At 40.8% G+C, this 21108-nt stretch overlaps 1 protein-coding gene across 1 annotated transcript in view; it reads right to left on the bottom strand.

Moving 5' to 3' along the window:
• itga10 (integrin, alpha 10) overlaps positions 1 to 21108 on the bottom strand; it is a gene marked incomplete in the record, with an annotated part of 43247 nt that overhangs the window by 5545 nt on the left and 16594 nt on the right. Inside the window, 17 exon segments of the mRNA XM_036134391.1 lie at positions 72 to 148; positions 244 to 333; positions 421 to 562; positions 672 to 757; positions 841 to 951; positions 1593 to 1735; positions 2151 to 2317; positions 2463 to 2593; positions 4377 to 4583; positions 4694 to 4837; positions 4948 to 5096; positions 7706 to 7850; positions 7938 to 8011; positions 8832 to 8997; positions 12579 to 12729; positions 18134 to 18282; positions 18859 to 18986. Of these exon segments, the coding sequence (XP_035990284.1) occupies positions 72 to 148; positions 244 to 333; positions 421 to 562; positions 672 to 757; positions 841 to 951; positions 1593 to 1735; positions 2151 to 2317; positions 2463 to 2593; positions 4377 to 4583; positions 4694 to 4837; positions 4948 to 5096; positions 7706 to 7850; positions 7938 to 8011; positions 8832 to 8997; positions 12579 to 12729; positions 18134 to 18282; positions 18859 to 18986 (2260 nt within the window).

The following is a 21108-nucleotide window of genomic DNA, read 5'->3' on the forward strand; positions in this document are numbered from 1 at the left end:
GATAGATGTTAGTCAAAATGTCTCTATTTGATGTTTGTTATTTGGTGTTTGATATGTTTGGGCAAGTCGACCTGGTAGCGTTGAGCTTCATTTGCACCCAGTTGTGTAAGGAGGTGCAGCTGAACTCAAACTCCAGCATAAAATCCACCTGGAAACACAGAAGAAAACGGGCTGCTGAAGTGATGCGTCCCGCAGTAAAGGCAGAGGAGTGTGAGAAGATCAGTTTCCTCGGGAGGAGGCTACCTTTGAATGAGAGCGAAACACCGGGTAGCTGACGTTACACGAGTGGCTGTTTGAGCCGATACTGGTGCACTCGATCTTGAAGTTGGTATTCTTGTTTGTTAGAAGGGGAAATAATTACATTTAGGGGTTGCATTGAAATAAAATGGCACGTGTGAGGAGCATTAAAGGGTGGTTTACTCTGATGATGAGGCTGGAGAAGTGGAGGTTGCGTGAGTAGTGCAGCTTCAGGCTGGTGTTGTAAGCATTTTCCAGCCTGTTCTCGAGCTGCACCTCCACCGCCAGACGCCTACGAGGGCTGCGAATCACATAAGGCTTCTGCCTGTGTGAGAAAACACGGTGACTCACTCAGATCTAATAAACCGGATGATGGTCACTTGGTTTTGGTTTGAGAGGAGAAAGTAAAGTGGAAGAATTTGTCAGATCTGTACCTTGTTCCGGTGATGTCCATGTGTGCCTTCAAGACCAGGTCTGCTGTGCAGACGTCATCTTCGCCGCAGTCTTTGAAAAACGGGATCTGAATAGGAGTTAAGAGGATGAAAACGTTTATTTTTGAAAATAAAAATGGAAAATTAGCGGAGATAATTTTGTGCCACTTACGTATTTTGTGACTTTTGATGGCCAGCCTTCATCCAACACCGGACCTGCCTCTGTGTCATTGATCTTATACTGCAGGGAGAAGCTGATCGGGCGAATATAATCTGCTGTATCCTGTGTAGCAGATAGTGAGACTTTAGCCACGAAAAGAAAAGCCAAGTATTATCTGAACTTGAACATTTCCGTTTTATGCAATGTATGCATTTTTATCTGACTATGCAGTATTATCAATTAATAAATTCCACAGTATTTTTACACCTCTCTAAAAAGTTAATTCTCTTCTGCTTTAAAACCTAACTTTAAATTGGCTTTTCTATTCCTATTCCTTAATCTAGTGTACAATTCTTTGTATGTGTTTTTGCCATTGTCACGCAGGAATTCCCCAATTGTCACAATAAAGGCATTTCTATTTCTAACTACTCAAAAAGGGTTAGGGTGTCCAAATGATGCTGTAAATGAGAAAGTGTGATCCACTGTGTTAAAGGAAGCTATTAAATCTAAGAGTATAAGAATTATATGGTCCCATGATTCTGTAGCCAAAAGGTGCTAAATACCCTCAATAAGATACATTTGGTAATTCAATAATCACAATAATTCCTAAAAAAAATAAAAAATTAATAAGCTATAAATAATTTTCTCCAGAATTTTGGGGGGAGAAAGGGAACCTTGGGACACGTCTAACGCTGGAGAACCCTTTGTGGTCCAGGTTTTTTTTTTGTCAGTGGTGCCGAGTATGTGTTTGCACTTAAACTCACATATACGTGGAAAGGCAGCTTGTAACAAACAGTGTTTCTTGTTTGAACTTGTAGTGAACGCTGCGTTTGTCTGTGGGAGCTTTCGTCGAACAGAGCTCGCACCGAAAACTTCCTGTCATCCAACATGGCTGACACCCAAAGATCTGAGGAAGAAAAGCAGGAAAATAAACTTATTTTTGATTAATTTGACGTCAGCCTTAACTATTCATAATTGAAAACTCAGTGAGCATTTTCTATTTGTTGTTGTTTGTAAAAGTAAAATGATCATATTTGGCATCTTTACACAAAGCTATTCCTATGTTGTCCAGAAAACGTACAGTCAGCAGAAATAAAAAAAAATTTAAACTTTGAGTTAATGTTTTTTTTTCTATATTGAAACTAAATACTGTTAAAATAGCATCTCTGTTTCCCCTCACAGCGCAATTAAAAAACAAAACAAAAAAACAACTACAACAATTATTTAACTCTTATGACTACAATATTTATGTCAGCAAAATAATTGTATGGCAATTATATGCAGTTGTTATATTTTTCTGACTGCAAAAACAGATTAAATACCAAACGTGCTGCTGTGTGATCCGGCTGAGCGGGAAACGGCCGTGAAGCAGGCGGTGGCGTTGAGGCACGCTGACTCTCTGCCGCCCCTCTGACACGTCTTCTGAATGACGTTGATGGAGTGCGGCTGGAAGGACAAACTCACATTGATCTGGACGATGCTCCGGGAGCTATAAGAGAAGGAATGAGAAACAATTACCGACAAAAAAAGCTTCTACTTGCTTGAAAAGTGTGTTTTTACTGTGTCACATTACAGGCACACTGCTGTAGTTTTAATCATGTACCTAGAGACGTCTGTAGACTGTCCCTGCTTACCTGAGCAGCACGGCTCTGCCCTGAGCTCCCACTGCCAAATCTATCAGGTCATCGCCATCCAAGTCCAGCTGTGCACTCACACTACGGCCAAAATACTGCAGAGAGGGGGAGATGGACGACCCTTGTATCCGCTGGGAGGATGAGAAAGCCAGATGTTAGGGATTCGATACTGAGGCACATGGACAAAGTTGTAGAAACAATATAAAGTGGGAAAAACACAGAGTCACTCTTTGTTTTTCTAATCCTTTAAAGTTGTCTTTATGTTAAGGATTTATCGGGATTTCTGAAGGTTTTTATTTAAAATAAAATCAGACAATTTTCAAATAATATTTTAAAAGTATATTGCCACGTAATATGGTTATTAAAAAAATGACCAAAAACTATTTGACCAGGATAAAATAACGTTATATAGGCCATCTTGATAATGTTTTGATGGTCCTTTTTGAGCTCAAAGATAATTTGCTCTAGGGCACAATTAACAAATCTAAACAGATGTGATGACATCTAGTGGCAATATCGCAGAACTATCATAATGCCGGTTTGCTTAATTTGTAAATCGATTGGAAATAATGCCGGACCGAGCCTGACCCTTTGCAATGCCTCTTAGTAAAGCGGCAGCTTGGTGTGATCAAAGACCAACTAAAAGACCAATTAAAAATAATGATCTACAGGAACTTTAAGAGCCTCATATCAGAACATTTACTCACATTAATCAACTCCGCGGTCACATCTGAGCAATAGGCTGGTTTAGCGTCAGCGTCAATGAACACCAACGTTCATACTGTATTCCCAGCAACATTTCTGGCTTTTCCCTCATATATATATATATATATATATATATATATATATATATATATATATATATATATATATATATATATATATATATATATATATATATATATATATATAGTGCTTTTTTTCCTTAGATCTTGGACCATCCTGCATTGTTTCGGTGGAAAATCCTAATAGTTGTTAGACGCTTTCTTGTTTTAACCCCTGCTGCACATGTGCAGTATGTACTTCCGTAAAAATCAGAAACACGAAAGTCTTTATTAATTAAAAAAAAGGAGCCAAACAAAGCATAAAACGCCAAATTTAACGATTAAAACGGCAGCAGGACGTGATAATCTTTCATAAAAACTTTGTATGCAGCTGAGTGAGCTACTGACATATAGATAAAAAAAGTCAAATAATGGGGCTATGCACCTTTAAATTGTTGTTAAGCCGCTTAAATCAGCAGTCAATCATTCAGGCATATGAAAGCACTCTGCATTTCAGGTGAATTTTATGTTGACTTAATCTAGGAAACTGAGCAAAGATCCAATTTTTATTTGGATTCTTTTGGCAATTTATTACGAGCGGGTAGTCAAAAGGTTATTATTTCTTTCTATATTTGTGGTACAAAATAAAAAATACCATGGTTTCACACATAAAATAGGATTTACAAGTATTGGCAAGGAATTTACCTCAAATCGACTCAACTTTTATTGGGTTTTGCAGCATTACACACACATACATAATGAAAATCTGAATAATAACGTTAAGAAATAAAATGTGTGCACCAGAGAACCATGTCTCTTTGTATGACATTCTCCATGAGTTGATTTGAAAAGTAAAATCTTTAAACATAACAGACCAAAGGTTAAATGGTCAACTTATAATTGATGCTACTCTCTTTTTTCCCCCTTTTCTCTCAACGATATGACTTCAGATGTTTCTCATCTGCTGCAGATTTTAACATCCCGTCCTTTGTCCTCCACTTTGTCAGGAACAAAGAGTGGACAAATAATTGTACTGAAAAGCAGTGTGTGAAATATCTTTATAGCCCCACGGTAAACTACTGAGCAAGAAGACTGCAGTACTTTAAAAATGCAAAACCTTTGCACAATAGAGGACATAAATATGACCTACCTGTTTGGGATCATGGAGAATGTAAATGTCGTGTCCATGGTAGACATAAATGGCTCCCCTGTGCTCATCCTCCAGCGGAGCGCCAACCACCAGGTCAGTAAAGCCATCGTGGTTCAGATCCGGAGCAGCAGCCAGCACATAACCAAACCTGGCATCCTGTGAGGTATTGTCTGATTTCAGAGTACCATTAGATATAAACACTCCCTCCTGGAAAAAAAAAAAAAAAGACAGAGAAGGGAAAAACGAGAATGCCCATTTTAAGAAACAGGGTATAATTTTGTCGTAATTGCATGTTTAAAGTATTACTGCTTTGTTACCCCACTGAAGGTGTAGATGTAGACTTTTCCAGCTTCCTTGTTTCCTGAGCCGAGATACATGGGAGCAGCAACCAGAAGGACATCTGTGATGCCGTCTTTATCGATATCTAGCCCACACACTTCGCTGCCATAGTAGGATCCAATCTGAGGACACAAACATGCAATTTCCTCTTAATCTCAGTAGAAGGCGCCCTCGCTGTGTTGTTCGTAACAACCGATGATATTGGAGAGACATTAAGCAAAATGACTTTTACCTGTTCTCCATTCAAAGCCTGTACGATGTCAACAGAGCCATTTTCAAAGAGCTCAAATAAAATGACTTTGCCTTTGTGTTTAAATCGAGGAGCCCCGGCTACGTAAAGCCTCCTCCAGTCACCGATGACCACAGATGACACCGTGTAACCTGCAAGAACGCACGGCACAAACACACATCAGACAATCCAGCTGCCTCCAAATAGCCTTCAGGGGGGAATGAAACGGGTCTATTTGAATCTTTTTTATCAACATCCCAAAAAAAATCTGGTTTAATTAGATAAACTGTGAGCTGATTTTTTTATTCTCTTTATTCTGATGCAACAGCAAATGTGGGTTTTTACACAAAATCAGAGTGTTTTTCAGCCTGTGTGGTAAATGGTGTACTCTAACTTATTTCAGCTTTACATTACTTGTCTTAACAAACTTCAACCTTCCTTCTTCTGGTTCACATAAGACAGAGTGGAGACACTAAATTAACAAAACAGCTCATAACAGGGCTCTGCTGCTGATTAAAAGAGATTAACAGCAAAAATTACCACAACTTGATAATTGATCTATATTCTGAGACTATCAATGGGACACTTGTGCACACCTTGCAGTTGTGGCCAGAGGGATATTTTTGTGTTTTTTGGTAGCCACATTTGGGCCTCGACATCCATAAACCTAAACTGTGAATGTGTACCTTGTTAAATCTGAAAGGATTAGCGGTAGATTAAACGGTGTTTATCATTTCATCGCATCTCTTTGTCAAGATTTACTCCACCATTTCATTTATTCATGTCATCCTGCTTCTTTTGGCTAAATTTACTGTCTAAAAAGAAGCATTTCTTTTAGAGCACATTTAAAATCGCCTAGTGTCTCATGATCAACCAGAGCATTGCGTTTGTCGAAAGACTCGTGGCTGAGAAGTTTCTTTACATCTTTAATATTCCTTGGCAGATCTAACTTGAAATGAGAGACCAAAAGCAAAATCCCTTCGCCTGACCTTGCAAAGGGATTTTGTTTCAACAATCTCAAAGCTCTGGAATTTGTGTAAAAGCTAAAAATATATTGCAGCCCACGAAGACTCCTAAAAATCAGTAAAAATCATAAACAAATTTATTAAAGAAGGGAGCCAGTGCTAGGAAAATAAACCAGGATATTAGGGCCATGTCATTGAGCTCCGGTAAGAAGACAGCTGATCAAGTCAGATGTACATTTACAATAATTATCTTTATTTGTCATTGCAACTTTGTATATTCCAATGAAACATCACCTCTGCATTTAACTCATCCCTTAGGGGGCAGTGGGCTGCCACTGTGCAACGCCTGGGTCCCTGTGCTTGCTCAGGGACCCAGAGTGGCAGTCTGTGGGATTCAAACCAGGGAACTTGGAGCCTTCCCAGAACACAAGCACCCTGCTCTAACCACTAGGCCACCACTCCCCAATAATCCAAGCATGCTGAAATAAAAGTTGAGGAATACTTTCTTCTCTTCCTGCTTCTTTATGTAGACCTTCACTTAAACCACTGGTCTTAAACTCAAATTCAGGAGGGCAGTGTCCTGCAACTTTTAGATGTGTCCCTTCCCCTACACACCTGAATCAAATGGCTAAAAACTACTGCACTAGCATGAAGTCAAGATCTGCTAATGAGCTAATATCTGAGTCAGGTGTGTTGAAGCAGAGTGGCATCTAAAAGTAGCAAGACACCGTCACTCCAGGACTGGAGTTTAAGATCACTAACCCAGACGATGACCATTACTGAAAGAAGGCCGTCCTAACAGCAGCAGATGACAACTTTAAAGTCTTTATTGAAAATAAAACTATGGTATCTTGGCTAACAGAGCTTCAGGGCCAATGCCACTAACAAAACTGTCCCAGACTGTTGAATTCCAATGTGCAATAACTAGTGTTTTAATTTTGTTTAAACTGAGGAAATTGATTTCCATTCAAGGTGGTATCATTTTAACTAGAACTATTGGCTATTGGCTTAAATGGGCAAACTGTATATATCATTAGCAAAACAATAGGAGAATATGCTGTATTTTCTTAGCAGTGATCTGGGTGGTAGGAAAAACTCTGATGGGGATGGAGCCTATGATAAAACCCTAAGGCAGACCACAACAAAGAAGGGATGCTGCCAAAGAATACCGACCATGCTGTTTAAAAATTTAGAATCCACTGTGACAAAAATCAGGTCCAAGAGCAAGAAAACATCCGTTACCAGAGTCCAAAGTTGAAAGCCAGCCTCTAAAGCTTTTGAAAGAGCCGTCTCTGTGCTGAGTATATGACAATAGTTGTTCCAAAAGAGCCTTCTCCAAGAACTTAGAAAGAAAAGGTAGCTTTAATTTTGTCCCAAAGATGGATGAAACATTGAGGTGAAGGTTTCTCTTTTTGATGAGCTAAAGTTTAGCAGCATGTATAAAAGCAGCTGGAATACAACCAGATGACAGAGATGAATCTCTGGGTTAAACAATACAAGGCCTTCATGAAAGGTTGGGCTGGGATGTTGTCCAGAGGATAGTTGTAGGGCTGAAATTGAAAAATTATAATTTTTGTTATGGAGGAAAGGGTCGCTGCCTGAAACTGCATAAAACCACAGGGCATTTATTAGTAGGGGTGTCCCAATACTGAAACTGGTATCGGTACTTGTTGTACCAATCCTGAAAAACAATGCAGATCAATATAATGCACCAAAACATTTTAATTCCAGCATTAAAATGTTATCAGTAAACAAACTATTACATTATATCATTCTGGCTGATGAAGTCTTTGTACCTAAATAAGCAGCATGATTCTTGAGCTCCAGTGGAAATTCGCTTTCAAAGGCGTCTCTCGGTGGCACAATTACTCCGTTGGTCCCTTCCTTCAGCACTCCTCCATCCCAGTCGTAGGCGCCCACAATCCCAAACAGAATGCCGTCCTGCAGAAATTAGTTTGGGCTTAAATGATGGAAAACTCTGCTTCTATTTACCACACAGGCGAGAAAATAAACAGAGGCCGGACTTACATCCAGCGCATGCGTGGAGAAGCCGATCTGAGACATCTCCATGAGGAACGTGCTCTGGTTGTAGCCCAGGGTGCCTAGAGGAGGACAGAGTGTCAGATCTCTTGTTTCTCACCTTTCTTTGCTCGTATCCTCCTCCCTTCCCTTTCCTTGTTCTCCCTCTCGGGATCCGATCTTTCACACCCTCAAAAGGCCGATGGTGGCAGACATTTCCTTTCCCCCTGTACCTTCCTCTTTGATTTCCCTGAACATTTGAGGGTGGCATCGGTTTTCAAAGGCTTTCCACCTAAGTTTCTGCAACTGCTGCGAGCTATGCCTCTGCTGATTTTTGTAACTCCTGACTTTCTCTAAATAACGGTAAAAAAAAAAAAAAAACTGCAAAGTGTTAGTATGTACGCTTTTTAATTTCTTAGTCAAATATTGTGTCTTATATTAATGAGCTTATGGTTGTAGTTAAAGATTTTCCAATGATAATAATTTTAAACAAATCTGCAGCAAAGAAAGGCATGAAAGCACGTGTCGATGATTTAAGATTCCTGATATGAGTGGTGGTTTTTCTACATGGGTCATATGGGCAGTTGCCCAGGGCGGCAGCAGAAAGGTGGGGCACAAGCATGAGATAATATTTGTCACAACTATTTGTCATTTCTGAACTATTTTTTAATTGATTATATGCATGCACAGTCAATGTTGGAGATGTCATCCCTGTGTGTTGAGGAGGTGCCTGCTGCTGAGAATAGGGAGACTAGATTACATTCTTAGTGAAGGACAGCACATCATTTAACCAGCCTCAGAATTTTAGATAATTTCCTTCATCTTATAGGTTTGGGGGGGCAGCAGAAGGAGGGGCTCGTCCAAAGCATCAATCATTCAACGCTCGATTGGTACCGCCATCACCTTCTAGAGTGAAAATGCGATCCCCGAGAGCATCCACGATGTCATTTAGCGCGGCTTCATCCGTCACATTGAAAAAGTACTTGTCATCTGGGTCGCTGGCGATGTATTTGATCTCATTGATGAAAGTCTCTGGATCCTGTTGTTTGCGGATGTAATATCCCAGAACCTGGATGGCAGTATAGAGAAGAAATTAAAAAGACGATAACATAAGAAGGGGACTAAATTGAGATCTCATGTCAGTCTTTCATTTTCAAATGCACAATGTTAACTCAATATTAATGTAACATATTGAAACCCAATTTGCGTATGTACCTTTGTGTTTAATCAGCAATTAACTTTTATCTCATGGCAACACATTAACTGTGAAACATAAAGCCAGAGGAAATTGGAAGCTAGACTGGTCCAAACATCCACTACAGAAACATCGGCTTGTGGCTTAACGCCTGAAGTACGAATGAAGAAATTCCATAAGAGAAACCAAACCCAAGAATATTTCCCTGTAACTTGGCAGCCAAGCAAACTAAGGAAATCCTCTGTTTTTTAAAGGGTAGGGGGGTATAGCAGGGTGTAGTCTGTCATGTAAGGAGGGCCAACTCATAAATATGTACATTAAGATTCTATTGAAGCTAAATAATACTGAGGCCACCATGCTATGCTGGACTTTAAAAGTTGACGAAGGATATGAAAGAGAAAAACTGAAAAGAGGGAGTAGCACATTTCCCAAATTGTATAACTTGGCATTTATTGAAATAGTCTAAAATCATCCATGCAATGTGCTGCATTAACTGCTTGTGCAGCAGACATCTTTTCAACATATGCATGTCACCGATGTATAAAACGATCTGCTGTTACTGCCCTGTACGTTCAAAAGGTTTGACCTCTGCTATGAGACACTTTCCTGTGCACAGCCAAAATGTGCATGCAGTGCAGAAAATGCTGAATCAACACACCTGCTGTTATAGGACACAGTTAACTGTCATCACTTTGACTTTTTACCATATGAGTCCAAAGCCCCCCTTTACCTCGTTCTGTGTTTTTTTAATGCATACACCCTGTTGATTCTGCTTTAGGATGGCCTCACAGTCTCCACAAGCTCCCTGACCATCTTAATGAGATTATAAAGCAACAAATGTAGAAAGTCTAACTGTATTGTGTTGGCACGGCCTATGCTACGCCACTTTTCCTGCTTTCCAAATCGGTTTTTCACTGGTTTTCCAGCATCCATCCATAATACTATACCTCCACAGATATCGTATCTGGACTAATGTGCTTCCTAATCTGTGGAATTTGCCCGTTTACAGAAAGTTTTCTGCGGCCCCACCACCAGTTCGGGGCTTACTGTGGAGGGTAAGCGCTATAAGTATTTTAAGCATGTTTTGAGATAAGATTGAAAGAAAGCCATCCTTGGTATTATGTTTTACTCGGTGTATGTACAGTAAGAGGGAATGACTCAAAATCCAAAACATGTGTATTTTGGATCTGAAACCTGAAATAATTGTATTGTAATTATAAAACTTTATTACAGACCCTTTTAGCCACTTGCTCATTTTCCTCCTCATCGGCAAATATGCTGTCAGGGTTTCTCTTTGACAACAGGACAGTTACATTTTATGGTTACATCTTGGTATATTGTTGCACAAAGGACAGAAAGGAGATGGAGATCTTTCAGGGGAACAATGTGCACCTTTTTGGACAATCCTGCCTCTAAAACCTCTAAACCTCATTAGACACATTTAAGGATGGATAGCAGTAAAGGACATTAGTTCAGGATAGGGCACTACTTTTGTAACACCACGACCCGCCAGCCAAAACATATTTTGGAAGTGATCAATAGAATTGATCAGCTTACTCCCTCCACTACAAGGGTCCTTTTTTGTCATTTCTAGTTCTGTTTTGGCTATTTTTTGGGCTGTGGTCCAGCACTTTCGACCGACTGATGAACCAAAAGAAACCAATAAATTGTCAATTTTTTCTCTCTCCACAGCAGACAGACCTAAATCTGAGGCAACCGGACCTTCGCTCAGTTTTTTTTTTTTTCATAAAACATTTTGACATCTATCCAGGAGTCAATTCTGGTGGCTTGGACTTGATGAAGAGAGTCCTCAATCAAAGGACGCAGAGCGGAACAGATCGTTCTGAGGGAACAAAACGAGCTCAAGTGAGAACCAGCAGAACCGACAAAGACTCCCGGATAGGTGTCGAAACGTTTTCAGAAAGAACTGAGCGAAAGTCGGGTTGCCTTTGATTTATTCCTGTTTGCTGTTCCGCTTTGGGATCAATGGACTAGCTTAAGTGCTATACAAGTACAAGCCATTTTCCATTTATTAATAGGTATTCATAGCCAAACCAAACACATTGTTAAAGAACACCTTGATCAGACTTTTCAGAGAGCTTTTAATTCACATCAGATTGTTTATGTTTTAGAGCTTCTGATGGCTCAGCCCTTAAAGGCATACTATGCAACATTTTTCAGTTAATTAATGTGTTCCATACCGTTTTGGATTATTAAATGAGTCATTTCAGGTCAAACAAAGGTTTTCTCGGCCGCCCTGGTGGTCTGTGGGGGAAATACCGCACTTGCAATTGCAAGAGCTCACGGCCCGCACTCACAGAAGTCTCGCTTTACGGCGAGAACTCCATGTATTTTTGCCCTGCCATTCACTATATGCACGCACGAAAGCAACAACAAAGAACCGCGTGTTAACGTCAAGTAAACATGCAAGCATATCGAGTTTTATTATTATTATTATTATTATTATTATAAAAAAAAAATTTTTATGTTGCCGAGATGCTACCGCGGCGGCCGCGGCGAGGCGGCGAGGCGGCCGCGGCGGCTTGGCGAGGCGGTGGCGGTAGCATCTCGCCAACATAAAAAAAAAATAATAATAATAATAATAAAACTGGCGAGGCGGCCACCGTGGCCGCCTCGCCAAGATAGCGCTGCGGGAAGCTTGATGTTCATACCTTCACTGTGTTAGTCATTGTTTGTACTGCCGTTTTTTCCACTTTTCGTTACGTTCGCCTGTCTGCTAAGCTCAAAACCACCGCGCCTGGCTTGACAGAGAAACCAGAACAGCTGAGCAGCTTTACCACAGTGCACTTTTACTTTCGTCCTCTGGGGGGAGCCTCGCTGGAAAATCAACCCCGGTTGCATAGTATACCTTTAATCGGGTTTAATTTTCTCCTTGACGGTGTAGTTTCCTCCTGTGTCTAACCATCCGACATGTCGGTCTGCCTGATTGGTAGGCATAAAACAGCATGGACTCTGATCCCTACTCAGCTCTTAGTAAAAAAACTGAACTGGCTAGAAATACTCTTTCACCTAAAATCTACTGTTTAATTTGCTTTTCCTTGTCATGCAAGCTCTCCGATGAGGTGGGGGTCCAACCACATGTGGTGCTGCACCCACTCGTGCTTTTGTGTGAAGGTTCGGGTGGAGCCGGACAGGAAGAGCTTTTTGTTCCCAGCCGGCTATTTCAGTGGGCCCAAAGGGTTCATTTGATAATTAGGTAGTTATTTTGGGAGAGTTGTGGTGGTATTGTGCGGTTGCTCCTGGGTGTTTACAGAGACCGTACCACATTTTCACAATATGAGAGGAATGTCAGGGTTGCTTTGCACCCTCTGAGGACATGGTACGCTGGTTGTTTGTGTGCTTTTTCACAATTATAGCATCATGAAAGGTAAAAAGAGCTCTGGAAACAGCCGGAGGATGTAAAATCATCGAGGGCTGCATCATGTAGCACTCACAGCGATGGCGTATCTGGTGATGTTCCTGCTCTCGCATTTCTCCAGCACGTCAGGCAGCTCGTCCCCGTCGTGCGACTCTCCGTCCGTGACCACAATCATCACCTTGGTGGCGCCCTCCCTCGCGCCGCGCTCGGCACTGAACGCCTCTGTGCTGAAAAACGGAGGCAAAACAGCACCGGTTTACGCTGCTGATCAGGACCAAACCGAGCCGGAGGAGAGAAAATAATCGCAGTCGTGAAATGTGTGAAAGGGAGGAAACCCAGGAGTATCCAGTCACTTGGGTTTCTACAAAATAAACATCCTCTGTGGGATAATATACAATATCAAGGGCTTCTCTGAGGAGAATAACCAGCTAATAAAACACTGAAACTCTAGATTCGAGTTCCCTCCCTGAATTAAATGGTCCAGGTTCCATCTGGATCCTTTCAAAGATCCTTATTAACAACACTCGACACATACCGTGGCCAGTTGACTAAGACTCGTCACTGCGTGCAGCTTGCATGTGTCACTGCACAGGGCGGCCACATTCGAGCATTCCCTTGTAGTTCAGCTGCAACCCAGAAGGAGAAACCCGAATGGCAAATGCACCGACGGTCTGATGCCGCACCCTGTTTGTCTGCAGGAAACCTGTTCTCTCTGGGACCTGGTTCAACAGTTGAATGGGGTTTGGTAAGCCTCAGACCAACACACACACACACACACACACACACACACACACACACACACACACACACACACACACACACACACACACACAGCGCCCCGTCACCCCCGGTGATCTCAGTCATTTCCAAGTCTAACTGCAGGCCTGGCCTAAATATAACATTGTGGTCAGCCGCAAGAAACTTGGAGTTTAAAACAACCGTTTTCCCCGCGCAGCCTGCAAATAACAGAGGGTGTAAAGAAAGAGGAGGAAAAACAGAAAAGAGAAGCAAAGGTATAGAAACAGGAACAAATACTAAAAGAAGAGCTTCACAAGGTGACAGCAAACAAATCTGATTTATGAGCCTTTAGTGAGAGATGGTGACCAGGGGCGGTTCTAGTCGGGGGCCAACAGGGGCCTGTGCCCCTGTAGAACTGTTCCTGGCCCCTGTTATGGCCCCTGTATTAAAGACATGATATTACATTTCTGATAAATGATAAAAAGATACCGTGACTGACTGGTCATTTGGATCAGTTGTATTTTTTTACGTTTATGGTTTTACCCAATAATAAAATAACAAAATAATTAAAAAATAAATATAAAAAAATAACTATAATTAAAAAAATTAAGCTGTTCCACATTAAGCTCTTGCTGTATTGAGAAAAGATCAGGGGTCTGCAACCTGCAGTTCCAGAGCCACAATTGGCTCTTTGGCTTACTTAATATATTAAACGAAATGAAATGTTGACCTGTTTAGGTTTTTTCCCCAAATCTTTTGTTTTGTGCCACTGTGAAAAAACACTGGCCCCACCCTGGCCCCCCTGCTAAATTTGGTCTAGAACCACCACTGATGGTGACAGAGGAGGAGGAAGGACAGCTCTATAAATAGAAATAAATGATCAAATATTAAATATGCTTCTAAAGCAAATGATAAAGCAGAGAACAAAGAGGCAAATAAATGTGACTATAAATGAAAAGAAAAGTTAGGTAGGAAAAAGGAAAACAATAAAATCAAAAGCAAAAAGGGGATGAAAGAGCGGAGAAAGTAAGTGGAGCTAATTGGGAGGCCTGGCTGGCTTTACAAGTCAGTTTATGGTGCCTCAGCAGTGTGGTAATGACACAGCACAGCGGCCCGGGCGTGTTTTCGTCTGTGGGTGACCGAGGGACCCTCAGACGGGTGGAGCAACAAAGACATCGGTGGTTTTTCACTTGTAAGATGTTGTTGTTTCATGTTTACGAAGCAGTCAGCTGGTTAAATTTCAATTTATGCTCTACACTTTGCAAAATATGCCATTCGAGAAGCACGCGTCCATCAAGGAGCGAAGCAGAATCTGAATGTGCTTTTCCAGGAGGTGGGATGGGGGGGAGGTTGTGTGCTTTTATCAATACTTACTTCACTCTGTTATTTAAAAGAATATTTTTTTAAGCATGAATTTAAAGGAAATTACATTTATCACAAATCATGGCTGAAGGGGTGTTGGTGTAACTCCCATGTTAACATGACTGCATACAGCTGCTATATTTGGAAGCTGCATGTGTGAACTAACGTAATTAGTCCATAATTATCCCTTTGTAATATATGTTGGGTTTTTCACCTTTTTAATAATTATCTAAAATTGCATAATACCTGTAGGAGTTATCTTTGTTGTAGGTAGTTTTGCTTAACCGACCATTAAATACAGTATTTATCTCCTTTTTAATAGTCAACTAAAAATGTTTTTATAGGCATTACAGCAATCAAACCCTTCTTATAATAGCTTGTTTTAAGTTGGTTATTTTTGGTCATTTATATTTGGTATTGGTATTTGAAATTTGAAATAACTTAAAATGTTATATATTTCACTTCTCTCACTGATGCAACCGATTTATGTTTTTTTTTTTCTGGCCGATACAGGAGACAACATCTGGGCTCTGTGAAGTCTTCTGGTTCTATGTCAACAGTGGCGATCAAAGTAAGGTTACAGTTCAAAAATTTAATTATTTTGATTTCATGTTGGACTTGTCTGAAGCAACATTTTCTCACCCCACGTTCACTTGAGGGAGTTTTGTTTCAGGGAATTATGTTAATGTGGTGTTTATTATGCTGAAACCCTTCAGATGTCCTTATCTGTCTCTCACATCATTCTGGAGGAGTTTTTGACCCACTCCTTTATGCAATGTTGCTTCAGTTCATTGTTTAGTTTTGTGCATTCTTTTATGAACAACTGTTTTTATGTTTTAGCAGAACATTCAGTTTAGAAGAAGTCTGGATTTTAATGAAAAGATTGCAGAAATTCACAATTTTCAACCTTTCTGTTGCAGGTTGGATGCTCCACAACACATTGTGGCCTTTTGTTCTTACGTTTGATACGGTGAAGTACTTTCTAGTCGAGACAAGTAGATTTTACTGAAAACATTTCAGTGAAAGCTAGAGTCTGTTGCTATAAAAAAAGCCCAAATCATCACCCTTCCACCACCATGCTCTGTGCTATTATGCTGTGTTTGTTTTCTTAAACAGTGCTTTACATTTTGGTCAATTTGTGGTTCATTAATAGATCTTTAACTTTAATATTCAACAAAAGTCGGAGTATGAACATTATATGAAGGAGCTCTTTTTCATTTTGGGATATCCCCTAACAATGCATGGTTTGATGCATCGTGTGATTTCTACAGCTGAGAGTTACTGTCTTGAATGCTTCAAACAATAAAATAATTAATTTAGCTGCAGAATGAGGCTTTTAAATTGCAGATAAACTTATAAACTTCCCTTGTTTGTTGAACTGCAGTACATTTTGAAGGAATTATTACTTTATGTAACATGACTTGATCCTTGTAATGAGTTATTTAAAAAAGAACCTGACTATCAAAAGCCAATCACTTTTCATGCCTGTCAGAACCCATTTTTGTTGATTGGGTTTAAGTTCACAACAAGCTAAAGGGTCGTTGCTGAGGTTAAGAGGTCAGTGTAGGAATCCAATGAATGCCTCCCCTTAGAAGGAGGTTTAACATTCAGAATTTTATTAAATCAGTTTTGCTTCTCTGAAGTCTGTGGCAGTGTTCACCTGTAGGTGTTCCTGAGTGTATTTTCACAGCTGCAGGAGCTCTACTGGGCTGACCAGGCAGCGCCACACCCTCAGTCCTGCTGACCCAGCTCCCGGTTTGCCCAGCTCCGCTAATATTGCTGCTTTTCTACCCCGTCATGTTTGCTTCCCTGTCTCAGCTGTGCTATCTGTCCATCTGTGCAAAAGTATGTGCTATGAGGCACGTAGGTGTTTGTGTAAGTTCAATCAGAGTGTGTGTTCTTTTGCCTAATGGCAACATAGAGCCCAAAGATCATATTTTTTTTTTACTGTTTATTTTATTTGTACGGTTTCCAGTCACTGCTTTTCTAAAAGCCTTTAAAAGTTTCTCCAAAATTTATTCACCTTTAAATGTAGCAGAAAATAGGAACCCTCCAATTACCTGTGTGTTTGTGTGCCGGCCTATTTGGTGCGTGTACAGAAACCAAATGTCGCTCTAAGAGACTCACATCCCAGAACGGCAGCTATGGCCACAGATCACGTCTGGGTGTGGTGCGCTGTCTGGGTTAGACTACTTTGAAAGTGCTGGAACCTTTTTTTTGAGAGGAATTAGATACTTTGAGGCTGTTCACCAGTCTCTAGACTTTCGATGTATAAAGAAACATTCTGGTGACTGGCAACTGCACTACAGTGAGCTTATTGACAGGCTCAGGATCCTCATTTGAGGGGATTTGAGTTTGGAGACAAGGTGCATTATCCTGCTGAAAGTAGCGATCAGAAGATGTGTACACTGTCGTCAAAAGTGGATTAATATCATTATTTGCAATTCTCAGGTAGGCTGTGGTGTTCAAATAATGGTTAATTTGTACTAACACATCCCTGTATAACGGTGGTGAAGATTCTCAGTCATCCAGGTCATGGTCATTCCAAAAAAAGTAAAAAAACAAAACAACTGGACTTTTTTCCGAAGTTTGAAGACGGTTTGCCTTCCATCCAGAAAGCTTTCTCAATTCGAAATGTCTGGAGTAGTGTGGTGGTTCAATTTGCATGTTATCTAAGCCATAACAAGGCCTTGTTAAGATAAGATAAGATAGGCTTTATTAATCTCACATTGGAGAAATTCACATGTCACGTCGGCTCAGAATCAGTAATCATAAGAAGAGGGTGTCAAGTAGGACAATAATAATGTTGGGCAGTAATATAAAGCTTGGAACTGTTTACATCAGGTTATCATTCTTGCAGTGCAAGACCTGTTATTTCTAATCTCTGAGCGGCTTCATTTATATATATTCTGGCACATTCTGAAAGAAGCCCAACGACAGGGCACTATTAATGGAGGCAACACGACAGCTGTGCCATGTGTCAGCAAATAACGGCTCTATACAAGTTGCTCACCAGTGTGGATCCTTGAGTCATGCCTGACTGCCTCAATTTAGTTTTTCATTTTGTTATTTCTATACTCCATCCAACAACAAAACCTCCAAAAAAGTGCAATTTTCCAGCCTCGTTTTCAATTGTCCAACATTACAATATTGTATTGTTCTGTTTTAAAAAAATCCTCAAAGCATTACATTTGAATTTCAAAAGAATTTGAGTCCAAGAGGACTAGTTTAACCTCAAAATTGGGTTAACCTTGGCTATGTCATGTTTTATGTTTAGCTGTGGTGAAAGTCACCGTCTACTTTCACATTACAGATTGTCACAGGATGCAGTAAACAAGGACACTGCTCAATAGTACCTTGGAACATAATGAAAGTACACATACTGTACAGTTATAGCAACTTATAGGAACAAATTTTACAAGTTTTTTTTTTATAGAGAAACCTCAGAGAACTTTACATCAAAAATGCAGTTTCCAGCCAAATCTCCATGTTTTAGAAGAATCAGCTAAGAACAGAGACTAACGGGCCTACCAGGCCATTCTGATGGCGTCTGCAGTGCGTGTCTCTCGTCCCTCCTGTCGGCTGATGTTCTTGGCGGCCTCCACCACCTCCTCTGTGGTCTGGTAGTCCTTCAGAGACCACTCGTGGACTGCTATTTCTGCATACTGCAGTACACCGACCTGGACAAAACACCCAGACACTCAGGGATTTGGACAATGTGGCATATTCATGCTTGTTCTTGCACACGGTTGGTCAAAACATCCTCCAAGTCTCGTGCTTTTATGAAATTAACTTTTAAGCACCAACCCCGTTCCTAAAGCAAACAGTACGCTTGGGGAATTTTTGAATTCCTTCAAAAACCAGAGGTATTTCCTCTTCACCTCAAGCTGCCTGCTACCCAATACCCCCCAACAACCTCCCTTTTCATAACTCAAAGCCGCTCTCACTCATCTTTGTTATTCAGTCCAGAGTAATGTCCCCACATCCCTCCCCTTTAGATTCCTCTCCACGGTTCTTGTCCTGTGACGTTGTTGTAGCAGTTTTTTTTTTTCTTCCGCTCATATTTGCCGAGATTGCTCGTAGCTTCGCCTTTTTGCACGTTTTCATTCAAGCGGCCAGCTTGTGTTCCTTCTCCTGGCAACAGCGGAGGGGTCTTTGAGATGTAAAATGTTATTTTAGCTAAAACTGAAACCCACAAGTTTCCATTACAAATGTGTGTGATAATTACTGGCGGTTGCCTCTGGTGCAGTTTGTACCTGCATCTGCTTCGGGCTGATGTGGAACTTGCTGAGGATGTTGCTGAGGAAGTTCTGGACTTCATACCAGGGGTAGATGCTGTTCGAGCCGTCCACGACGATCACAATGTCCATGAATGTCTGACACTCTGTCGCCACACAAGAGAGTTTGCAAGCACACAATCAACTTTTATCATATTCTGTTACATTGTAACCACAAACGTTGCTGTATTTTATTGGGATTTTATGTGATCAACCAACATTAAGTTGTGCTTAATTGTTAGGCAGAAGCAAAATTAGGCTACGTTCACACTGCAGCCTGAAGTGACCCAATTCCGATTTTTTTGCCCATATGCGACCTGTAGCTGATCTTTTTATGACAGTCTGAACAACACAGATCGGATTTTTTGAAATGCGACTAAGGCCACTATGATATGTGGTCCTGAATCCGATACGTATCTGATCTTTTCATATGCGACCTGTGTCTGTACAGCTGTGTCGCATTTATCCGACCTGTACGTCACCGATACTTGACAAACGTCACTATTCTGCGTCCTGCTATGCAGAAGCAGGAAGAGAGACGACACCCATAGCGGACTACAATGAGAAGAGCAGTCAATGGACGGAAAGCTCCGGTTAGAAAATAAATTAATGACCGCAAAATGCGCGCCAGCATTATAATCCATGTTTATTTCCGCAAACACTGAGGACGCTTGCTACGTGTGACGTCATCGCGTCCTCGAGTGCGCATGCGGGACACTTCAGTTGAACGCGTTTAGTTCACACAGGAGATCACATACAAGTTGTGTATTTATGATCTCTCCTCCTAAGCTAATACATTGTAAAACCATCTTTTTGTAGCAAACACAGCAACAAATCTTTCAAAGTATGCCTATTCTAGATTTGCATTTGTCGAAAAACGAAATTTTTACAGCTTCCTCTTTCCAAAACAGCTCACGCTCACTGAGACTAGATGGCGGTGACTGTGAACATCACTTTTAAAATGTGTTCAAAAGATTCTCAACTAGCATTAGATCTGAACTTTGACTGGGCCACTATAGCACAAAAATATACTTTGATCTATTCTAAACCATTGCATTGTAGCTTTGGTCATATGTTAGAGGCTGAAGTCCTGCTGGAAGACGAATCTCTGTCATTTGCAGCCTCTAAAGGTGCGTTCACACCGAACATGAATGAGACGAATGGAGCGAGGGCTTTACATGTTATCCCTGAGTAAAGGCACATTCAATTAATGGGGGGTTTTGAGCGATGCCAATGGCCCAAAAAGGGACGAATAGAGCGAAGCAAAACTGTGAATGAACCAAAACTGCGAGTGAAGCAAAGTGAAATTTTGCTCGAGTTCCAAAATCTGAACTTTTCTTTCAATTTGCATACCAGTGGGAGCAATCCAGGAAAAACAATTTGCCTGGATTGCATTCGGTGTGAACGTACCCAAACAGGTTTTCCTCCAGGATTGCTTAAAAATGTCGCTCCATTCTAAATTTCAGGTGTTGCGCAGCATTGGTGTTATCACTATGGATACAATCTGTCGGAAATGTCCTCACTTTCTTCAATTGAATAAAAACAAAAACTGAAGTAATAATCTTTTGACAAATAGAGGAGAGATCAAAAGTTAGCACACAGCTTCAGTCGCTTTAGCTAAAAACCACTAATCAGGCACGAAACCTGGGAGTAGTGATGGACTCAGACCTGAACCTCCAAAAGCATCTAAAGACAATTACAAGGTCGGCTTTCTATCACCTGAGGAACATTTCCAGGATTAAAGGACTAATGACTCAGAAGGATCTGGAAAAACTAATCCATGCGTTTATATTTAGTCGAATTGATTACTGCAACGGTGTTTTCACAGGTCTGCCTAAACAGTGGATCAGACAGCTGCAGCTGATCCAGAACGCTGCTGCCCGCGTCCTCACTAATACTAAGAAAGTAGAGCACATAACCCCAGTTCTAAAGTCCTTACACTGGCTCCCTGTATCTCAGAGAATAGACTTTAAAATACTTCTGTTAGTCTATAAATCCCTGAATGGCTTAGCACCTAAATACATCACAGACTTGTTATCAGTGTATCAACCCTCCAGACCACTAAGGTCTTCTGGCTCCAGCCTTCTCTGCATACCCAGAACCAGAACTAAACACGGAGAAGCAGCATTTAGTTCCTATGCTCCACTTATCTGGAACAAACTTCCAGAAAACTGTAAAAGTGCGGAAAGCCTGAGTTCCTTTAAATCGAGATTAAAAACACATTTTGTT

This window comes from Fundulus heteroclitus, chromosome 3 (genome assembly GCF_011125445.2).
Source record: "Fundulus heteroclitus isolate FHET01 chromosome 3, MU-UCD_Fhet_4.1, whole genome shotgun sequence".
Lineage (NCBI taxonomy): Eukaryota > Metazoa > Chordata > Actinopteri > Cyprinodontiformes > Fundulidae > Fundulus > Fundulus heteroclitus.